Source organism: Thermothelomyces heterothallicus (assembly GCF_042370625.1).
Source record: "Thermothelomyces heterothallicus CBS 202.75 unplaced genomic scaffold P884_scaffold_18, whole genome shotgun sequence".
In the NCBI taxonomy this organism is placed as follows: Eukaryota; Fungi; Ascomycota; class Sordariomycetes; order Sordariales; family Chaetomiaceae; genus Thermothelomyces; species Thermothelomyces heterothallicus.
In genome coordinates, this window is record NW_027192579.1 from 180,860 (window position 1) to 190,625 (window position 9,766).

The 9,766-nt window shown below is 58.0% G+C and overlaps 1 protein-coding gene across 1 annotated transcript; it reads left to right on the forward strand.

Moving 5' to 3' along the window:
- Window positions 1–788: 788 nt before the first annotated feature.
- On the forward strand, window positions 789–5,180 carry P884DRAFT_278940 (uncharacterized protein; the record flags this gene model as incomplete). The annotated part of the gene is made up of 2 exons (XM_069443242.1): window positions 789–3,800; window positions 3,864–5,180. The coding sequence occupies 2 exons, from the start codon at window positions 789–791 to the stop codon at window positions 5,178–5,180; spliced, it is 4,329 nt and encodes a 1,442-aa protein (XP_069295975.1).
- Window positions 5,181–9,766: the final 4,586 nt, after the last annotated feature.

Here is a 9,766-nt window from a genome sequence, read left to right on the forward strand (position 1 = left end):
TTGAACAGGTGCGCCTGCCGCGTCGGGTCAGGTACAGTACACCCGCTACTACTCCGTAGTAGTGTACGAATATTCCGTACCGTTTCTCGACCGCAGCATCTTGGGACCCACCAACCCACTGCCAAAAACATCCTGCAATCCGGCGAGACAAGCCGTTTCTGTCCCCCAATCCACGCCGTGCCGGCGACCCGACAACCGACAAGCAACACGAGACGCCGCATCGGGCTGCACCGCGCTTCTTTCCTTCCCGTGCCCCCCTCCCAACAACAACCCGTACCTGGCTTTACTCGATCGCTGCATCACCTTCCCGGAATGAGGTAGCCCTTAGATTCCTCTCAGCTCCCTGACCGGACTGAGCCCTGGACGTCAATACTTGCTGTTTCGGGAGCCCGAGTCTGCGCCTTGGACCGACACCGCGAGCCCTCCGCTTTCCCGTCGTATCATTTCACCTCCATCCAGAACTCTCGCACGCATTGAAGGGCCTCGCCGCTCGCACGCCCGTCGTCTCGCGCCGCGCGCTTCCCCATGAACAGAGAGCGCCCTGTCCCCGCTGGGCCCCGTCGGGAAAACCAGTCCCCCCCAAGGTAGGCAGACCTGTTGTTCAATTGCCCGGTCCCCGCTCCGCGCATCATCGCCATCAGACACGCCCTGGCCTGCATTCTATCCGGCGTTCACTATGCGACAAGTCTGCTGACCGTGCCTTGTGTTCTGCTAAAACCAGGAGGTCGCGCAACGCGAGTCCCACCAAGATCGGCTCCATACACCGGCCCACTACCGACGACGCCCCGATGCTCAGTGCTTCCTCCTCCAACAACCACTCGCTCTTCTCTTTCGGCGGCAGAAATGGCTTATCCGCCGACCTGACCGATTCCGCCGCCTCGTTCGACTTTCTTCCCTCCGTCAGCTTCGACGATCTGCAGAGCAGCCTCGAGTCCGCGGCTGAGTTCAAGCTGGCCCAGTTCCCGTCCCCAACCGGCCAAGGAACCATCCTGGGCAGCGGCTCCGCCGCCGACCACAGCATGGTGGAACGCCCCGATATCACGCGTAACGCCAGGGGCATCCACGCCCCCGTGCAGCAGCCAGCCGCCACGCGTTCCCGGACCGGCTCGATCCTGCGGAAGCCTAGCACGTCCAGTCGGCACGCGAGCCTAACGGCAGCCGCTCCCAGCAATCCCGGGGCTCAGAATGCACCCTCGGCCCCGGCCGCCACCCGCCCCCGCCGCCAGAGCCACTATCCCCCCGTTTCCAACGCCAGCATCGCGAGACCCCCGAGGAAGTCGACCGGAGATGCCGGGCTGGGCTTGGACTTTGAGCCTCGCAAGCGGAGACCCAGCGTGGCCTCTCTGTCGGATAGGAATGCCCTCGAGCTTCCGACGAGATCTTCCGTCGACGGTGGATCACGTCCCAGGGGGGACCTTCTCCGCACCCAGGCCGGTTCGCGAAGCTCCAAGGCGAGATCGGTTCAGCCGCCGCCGCCGCCGAGAGCCAGCCAGGCCACGTTGACTCCGGACACGAGCGCCCCGTCGCTGGACCAACCCCGCATGCCGACGGTATTACCTCGGTCGCCGAGGGCCGCCGTCAAGGGGGCAAGCCTGGCCTCTTCGAAGCGTGTTTCGGTGATGCCTGGGGCGCCGCAGCTCCCGCATGTCACGGGCCTGGGCGCGAGAACCATCAGCCCTACCGACACAAGGCGGTTGAAACGGCTGTCAATGCACCACAGTCAAAGCCAAACCCCGGCCCCAGTGCTCCCGAACCCGCCGTCATTGGCGGCTGATGTCCGTTCCAGCTCTCGCTCCCCTTCTATGCTTCCCCGAAAGATCTCCACGCCTAGCTCCTCCCGGACGACACCGGATCCGAACAGGAAGTCATACAGCTCCGGTCTTTCCGTCAACTCCAACGGCAGCTTCAATAACACCGCGGTACGAACATCGACTGCCTCGGTTGGGCATCGTAATTCGCAACTCCTCAATTCTCGGTTGCCCCCTCCGAAGGCGCTCGCCTCCCACGTGATAGCTGGCCGTGACGACGAAGAATACGTCCCCCCCGTCCCGGCAATACCCAAGGCTTACGAATCGCCAAAGGATCCGCTCGCGGAAGCGCCATCATTAGAAAAGAGGAAATCGAACCTCGGCCATGACGCCAGTAGCGTTCATAGCAGCAACTCCACTCCGAGCACCTCCGGAGCCTTGAACGACGGGCCCTCTGCCAAGCTACAGCGCAGACCTAGCAACCGCAAGTCGATTCACACTTCCAAGTTGGATTTGGAATCAAAGCCGGTGGCAGCACACCCCAAGAAGTCGTTGCAGCCGTTAAGGCTGCCTCCGCTGACGCTGGGCCCGCTGAGCACCCCAACCGCAACCAAGATAGCCGCGCTCCAGGAGCAGGGCTCATCCGGGAGGGACCTATCGCCACCCCCCGCGAGACAGACTGCTAAAACACCAACGACGCCGATGACGGCCTCGAAAGGCTCCTTCTTCTCGAGGACGCGACTTGAAGAACGACACGACATTCAGCATCTCAGAAGTAGCAGCTCGGTACACCGACTAAGGCGGGGAACACCGCCTCCCCCAGAGCCAGCAAGCTCATCTGACTCGTTCACCGCCGTCAAGAATGGCGACCAGAGATCCGGCCCATCACCCTTCCTAAGCTCCTCGGTGCCCAAAGGTGGCCACATGGAAGTACCGTTCTTGAAAAGGTCCAAGACAGGTGGCGATCTCGCCGCTCCTCTTGACGCAGCTGCGGATATTCCGACTCCAACCCATCAGAGCAAGCCTTCAGGGCCCCGGGCGCAAAAGCCGGCAACGACGAGGCAACCGAAGTCGCCGCCGCCGTTCTCTAGCCCCGAAGAACCCCAAACCCCTTCGTCCATGAGCTCGCTCAGGAGAAAACTGAGCCTGTCGTGGAAGCGTCAAGCCAAGAACGGCAGCACCAATGCTCAGCCTCAAGGGGAAAAGGCCGAGTCGAAACCCGCCAAGCACGATTCGATGCCGCCGCCCCGGATCCCGGCCTCTGCGACGGCGAACAACATCCCTAGCGCGAAACCTGCCAGCCCTGCCCCATCGAACAAGTCCAATGGAACTGGGACGTATCTGGAGTCTAGGAGACGGAAGAGTTCGGCCTCGAGTCTGAACGCCATCATAGCCCAGGAACAGCGCAGCCGCAGTGATGCCCCAGCCAAGAAGGAATCCACCCTCGGCACCGTTTCCGAGCGCAACGCGGCTCCTCAAAATCCGCCCGTTGTGCAAAAGGGATTGAAACCGAGGCACTCGACCGCCGGCCTGCGGCACCACGATGTCTGGACAGCGGAGCTCGACAGCTACGACCTGATCGCCGAGGAGGAAATGAAGAAGCTTGGCATGCGCCGCAAGGATACCGAGTTGGCTGCCCGGACTCTGGATGCGCTCCGGAAGCGGGCGACCCCCAAAGAACGCGTCAGCCCCCAGGAAGCTATCCGGATTGCCGTCCTCAACATCTACGAGCGGGGTGAGATTGTGGACTATAAGGACGTCTACTTCTGTGGCACACAGAACGCCGCCAAGGTGGTCGGCGACCCGCAATCTGAAAGTCCCAACTTCGGCTATGACGACGAGCGCGGAGACTACACGATTGTTCCGGGCGATCACCTTGCCTACCGGTACGAGATTATCGACGTGCTCGGGAAAGGCAGCTTCGGACAGGTGGTCCGGTGTATAGACCACAAGACGGGTGTTCTCGTCGCCGTCAAGATCATTCGCAACAAGAAGCGGTTCCATCAGCAGGCTCTGGTTGAAGTGAACATCCTGCAAAAGCTCCGCGAATGGGTGAGTGGCGCAGCAGTCACCAGCTGGCCCGTTGTCCATAATGGCCTACTAACGGCGCGTTAGGACCCTCAAAACAAGCACTGCATGGTGAACTTCACCCATAGCTTCTACTTCCGCGGCCACCTCTGCATCTCTACCGAGCTGCTAGACATGAACCTCTACGAGTTCATCAAGTCGAACGCCTTCAGGGGTTTCTCACTCAAGTTGATCCGCAGGTTCACGAAGCAAATGCTGAGCTCGCTCAATCTGCTCAAGCAGCACAAGGTCATCCATTGCGACCTGAAACCAGAGAACATCCTCCTACGGCATCCGCTGCACACCGAGATAAAAGTCATTGATTTCGGCTCCAGCTGCTTCGAGCACGAGAAGGTGTATACGTATATCCAATCCAGGTTCTATCGCTCGCCCGAGGTCATCCTAGGAATGACTTACGGCATGCCCATCGACATGTGGTCGCTGGGCTGCATCCTGGCAGAACTCTACACCGGCGTGCCCATCTTCCCTGGCGAGAACGAGCAGGAGCAGCTGGCCTGCATCATGGAAGTCTTTGGCCCACCGGAAAAGCACCTCATCGAGAAGTCGACCCGCAAGAAACTCTTCTTCGACAGCATGGGCAAGCCGCGCTTGACTGTCTCGTCCAAGGGCCGCCGCCGCCGCCCATCGTCGAAGACGCTCCAGCAAGTGCTCAAGTGCGATGACGAAGCCTTCCTCGACTTCGTCGCCCGCTGCCTCCGCTGGGACCCGGACCGCCGCATGAAACCAGAGGAAGCCATTCGGCACGAATTCATTACCGGTCAGAAAACGTCCGTCCCTGTCCCCCGCTCCGCCGTCCGCGACTCCTCCCCCAGCAAACGCGTCAACAGCGTGGGCATCCCCCGGCCCCTCCCGGAACCCCCTGCTGCCGCGAAGACGGCGACTTCTGGACCGCTCCGCTCCCGCGACAACGCCGCCGCAGCAGCAGCAGCCTCTACTGCTGGTGGCACATTGGGTGCAAACTACGGCCCCGGAAAGCCCAGCACCGTCCCGCCCTCCTCGGGAGGAGGAGGAGGACAGACGACTACCCGCAGAGTATCGGGCATTAATGCCTCGGCGGGCGGCGTCAAGCGGACGAGTGCTGGCGCTGCCGCTACCGCCGGCGGCGGTGGCAATAATAATAATATTAACAACAACAGTGGTGGGGTTAATGGTGGTGCGAATGCCGCGGGCTACAGTGGTGTGACTTCGTCGGTGAGTAATAGCAGCTTACCGAGGGCGTCGATAAGGAGCGTGAGCGGCGGACTCGCTGGTCTAGGTGTTGGTGGTGGCGGCGCTGGAGGGGTTGGACCGAGGCAGGATTTGGCTGCTGCGGGTGCGACGGCCGCGATGAGTCGGCATGCTTAGAAAAGCCAGTGCCATGATTTTGTTGAGTGGCTAGCTGGGCTTTTCGACGGCTGGGTGCGTGTTGGGGGGGAAGGGTTGGGGTTGTAAGTATGCATGTGTTGCGCGTACGTGGGTTTGGTTTGGCAAGGTGATTGGTGTGCGACAGCGTGTTTGTCGGCGGATTGGGCTGCCTGTTTGGGGTAACGACAGGACGAAGGCATTGTAGATTTGTGCGTGCGTGTCGGTACTGGCGTCGTCTTGTCGTTGTTTGTTTGTATAAACGTTCGACACTTTTGACTCAATTTCTGGCTTGTGGACGATACGAACAGCCGACGGACGGATGGATGAATTAATGGATGGATGGACGGATGGATGGACGATGATACCAACGCTTTTTTTTCTTTTTCCTTCATGGTTTAGCCTACCCTTATTGGCATTTTGGCATGGTACCGCGCGTTTTATACTTGGAGGCTCGTTCTTGTTTTGACCGTCTCGATCATCGTCGGTTGGGCGGGCATATTGGGTAACAACAGAGACGCCATTGCTGCTGTTGTTGCTCCAGGTACATATGTACATACTCTTTGATTCCTTTAAAATAATATCATACATCATAATTACTAAGCTGCGACACACTACACCGTTGAGATCAGGGTCTATATACGCCTCTCCCTGCCCTTCAATCTGCTCAGAATCGCCAGGTTGGCAACTGTCAGAATGCCAACCCAGAGAATAGTGTCGCCGCGCTATATTTAGGATCTGGGAAGGAGGGGTTTAAAGGAAGAGAGAAGCGGGGAGGGGAGGAGGGGGAGGAAGAGTATGGTTGGCCTAGAGAGTGTGGGAGACTGGCCATGGAGTCGGTTCTCGCACATCTATCATCTCTTACGTAGGCAAGAGGGACGGGTGAGGAGGGAGGCACATCTCATTTAGGTTGGAATGGCGACTGCTCAGCTAGAAAGCCTGTGCGTAGGGTCGTCGGAGTTGAGGTCCACGAGATTCGCCCCGATATCGAGACATTCCAGCTTTGGCCGGGCGGCGATGGCGCCATCAGCGTAGGATGACCCGGTGACAAGTTTGCCTCTCAGGACGCCCACTGTCCGCCCCGCAGTGGCAGCCAGGGGCATGTCCTTAGAGAGAGAAACGAAATAGATAACCTGAGACCTGAGGTGCGGTTGGAATATTCTTCGGGTATGTCGGGTCATCTGTTCTGCCACTCGTGCCGTTCCGCCTGGGCCGCTTACTTTGGTCCTGTAGCCTCTCGATTTCTACGCACCCGCCGAGGGGTGCTGGTAACAGTGCCGTGTGTTGAGTTTCAATTTCCGTGTTTCTATCCTGCACGAGCTGTCAGCGCTCGCTGCGTTCGGCAGGGTGAGGGGTCTCCAGAACGACCACTGATCTACAGAATTTGTTTCTTTTGGTCGGCGATGCTAAAGGGGATCGGAAACTCTCTAATCTGAAACAAGGGCTGCCAGGCACGACGTTGGGGGCTAACTCAGCCCTCTTTTTGCCCTGTTTATTAAGAACGCTGTTTGGGCTCCGCCGCGCAGCCGCTGGTGTCACAGCAACCATTTAATAAAAAACCAACAAAGAGAGATGACCTTTGAATATGTAAGAGAACGCTATGTTATCTGGTCAGAGCAGCCGTTGCGTAGCGTTCAACGGCTGCCTGTGCGGTATGCTAGAGAAAGAGGTCTTCAGCAGAGCAGCACGAAGAGCGGAGACGCATGGAAATCGTATCGGTTTCTGAGCTCGCATGAAGCCCACGCTACTCCGTAGATGAAGACAGGAGTAAAGCAGAGAGGACTTGTGGCTTGCGAGTGTGGCTTAGAGTTATAGCGGAACATAAGACAGACTTAGTTGAGATGCAAAAATGCAAAGAAACAGACTAAAAGAAAATAGATAAACCAATAAAACACCAATGACGATTGAGAGGAAAGAAGTGAGAAAAAAGAAAAAGAAAGCAAAGGAAGGAGTTCCAGTTGTGCTCTAGCGTAGTGGTTTGTGATGACGCTGGACAGGCACCAATGTTGAAGGTGGTTGCAGAGAAGATGGACGAAATCCCTTGAATGGCATTGCACTCCGAGCAACAACCGCTGGAGACACAGAAGTTGCTAAATCTCGGTCAAGCAGGCGATCCAACCTGGCCGGACGAGAATGGAACGCGAGATCGCCTTTCTTGTTCAACGTTCCCTGCATTTGGGCGGAGGACTTGAACGTGTCATAGACCTGCTGACCGATGTGAAAGGAGGCTGGGTCCTGTCCGCGCGAGCTCTAGCGCAGTACAGGAGGTGTCGGGATCACTTTGTTGATGTCATGGAATTGGACAGAAACCGGTGAAGATAGAAGGCATGGGAAAGACCGCACTGTTTTGGCACCTTCATCGGTTTGCGCGGCCGCCCATGTTGCCAGACGAGAGACTGTTGCCTAAGGTGCTTGCCTAGTATGACTAGGGACAATCAAGGCAGGACCTGTTGTCATGGGGTCGCTAGGTGCACAAGTTGCCACATCTCCCAAAAGCAAATCTCCCCCACTTTCGCCCATATTTTCTGGTGATTTTCGGGGTCCCATCTAAATGTCGCTCCGGCCCGCCGTGATTGAGATCCGGCTACAAAACCCGTTTGTTCGATTCGCTGCACTTCCGATCCTAATGGACAGCGCAGACGGAGAAGTTGGCGGTGGCTAGTTGAGGCACGCAGTACAGTCATCCATCGCGAGGCTGTGCTGGGTCTCTTGTGCAGTAGCTCAATGTTAGGGTGAGTGGTGGTTGGTCCAACCCTATTATCGAATGCCCGCAAGCTTAAAGTGTAGATACAGTAGCCAGTAGACCCGGCCCCGCCGCGGTACCCCAAGCAAGCACATTGGCTGGCTTCCGAACCTCTGCATCTCGTCCGTCCGTCCTCCCTGGACCGATCCACTCGGCATCAACAACCGGTTCGCTACGTCAGCAGGACGACGGAGAAAGGATGAATAGGGTTCTTCCCAATATTGGCCAGTACAAGTGCAGCGTCAATGTTCACCGAGGCAGACTGCAAGGCGTAACGGCTTTCCCGTAGTGCCGGGGCGATGATGGATACCGAAACCGTTGCTCCATCTTCCTTGGAGGCCGCCATCGACAACGGGGAGTAACCACGCTCGCCCGGGATACCGGTAGTGTTCCGATCGGTGTCCGACGGACGGTACCCAGCGGAAGGCCGTTGCCGCACTCGGTGTGTTCAGCAGTCGTCCCGGCAGGAACAACAACCAAGTTGGTTATCTCAACACAGAGAGCATTTAAAAGCGCGGAGAGCATTCAGAAGAGCGCGCGAGATCAGACTCGGCTCAGATCTATCACGATCTCGTCTCTCTCCTGTCTCATACTTGGTAGTGCTCTCTGCAGTCCGACCACCTCGGCCGGCGAGAGAAGGGGCGTATCGTATTACACGGTACAACAGTTACATGTATGATACCATACCGGCGGCGATCTCCAGATCGGTAACTAACGGTAATCGTAAGACGGTCCCAACCAGACGGTCCAGGGGCAGCCACTGGCGATCGAGGTAACCCTTCCTGCAGCATTGGCCGCCATTGGACGAAGTACGGGTCCCTCGCAGAGTTGACTCCTCAAGCAGCCAGACACAGCGGTTTCGAAGATGCTTGCATCGGTCTGAGGCCTGAGAGGAATCAAATGGACACATTTCGCTACCTAGCCGCTGCGCGGGGAGACACTGTGCAGACAGGAGGATCCAGTTCCTAGATTCTCAAGCCGATACCGTACACTAAACGTCTACGGCTTGCTCCGACGCAGCCTCTAGTCAGCAGAGGCCGCCATCTGCTGCTGTTTACGAGACCACCCAATCAGAACTGTTCCCCAACATCGTTCCATCTCTTGGCGACCGTTTCGGTTCCTGAAACCAGGCCGGATCGTGGGCCATCGATCGCAACCAGTAGCCTGGCAAGCCGGCCGCCGTCAAGGGTAACCCTCTTAGAACGTCCGGCACTCTTCCGAGACGAGCTCCACGAGACACGCACCTCGACTGTGCTCTCGAGAATTCAGTCTGGGATTAGGTGGAGCCGCGCCTTGTCCGCCACGTCTCGTGGTAACTATGATGGGGCTCGCTCCCTTCCTACAAGGGTCGGTGAGCAGCACCCGCGCCACAATGCGGGCAGCTTAGCGGATGCGCCGACAGCGCTCTGGAAAGGGAAAGAGAAAGCGCAACGGCACGACGGCACGAAGCCAGAGAACTCGAACGATTTACCAGAGTAGTATACAGGGGGTGTAATGACGGGGATCGAGGGGTAACTAGCGGAGTCTTGGTAACTTAATGAATTTTTGGCTTGGACGAGACCTGGGAATGGCGCCGTCTCCGCTCATTGTTCGGCGCCGTCGCACGGAGGATTGGCGGGTCCCGGCCCTGCCAAGAATCCGGCCGGCAGTCCACTCTTTCTCCACATTGGGGCTATGAACTGGAACCCTCACCTGTGGCTGCGTGGCCGCCAATCCAAAAAAACTGCTCCTCTATTTCCGAACACGAAACACGAACTGCTTGGGTGACGGGAAACACCAAGACGTCGACCAACCCACGGGGTGGAGCATGAACCGCTACAACCACGCGTTTCAAGCGGACGACAGC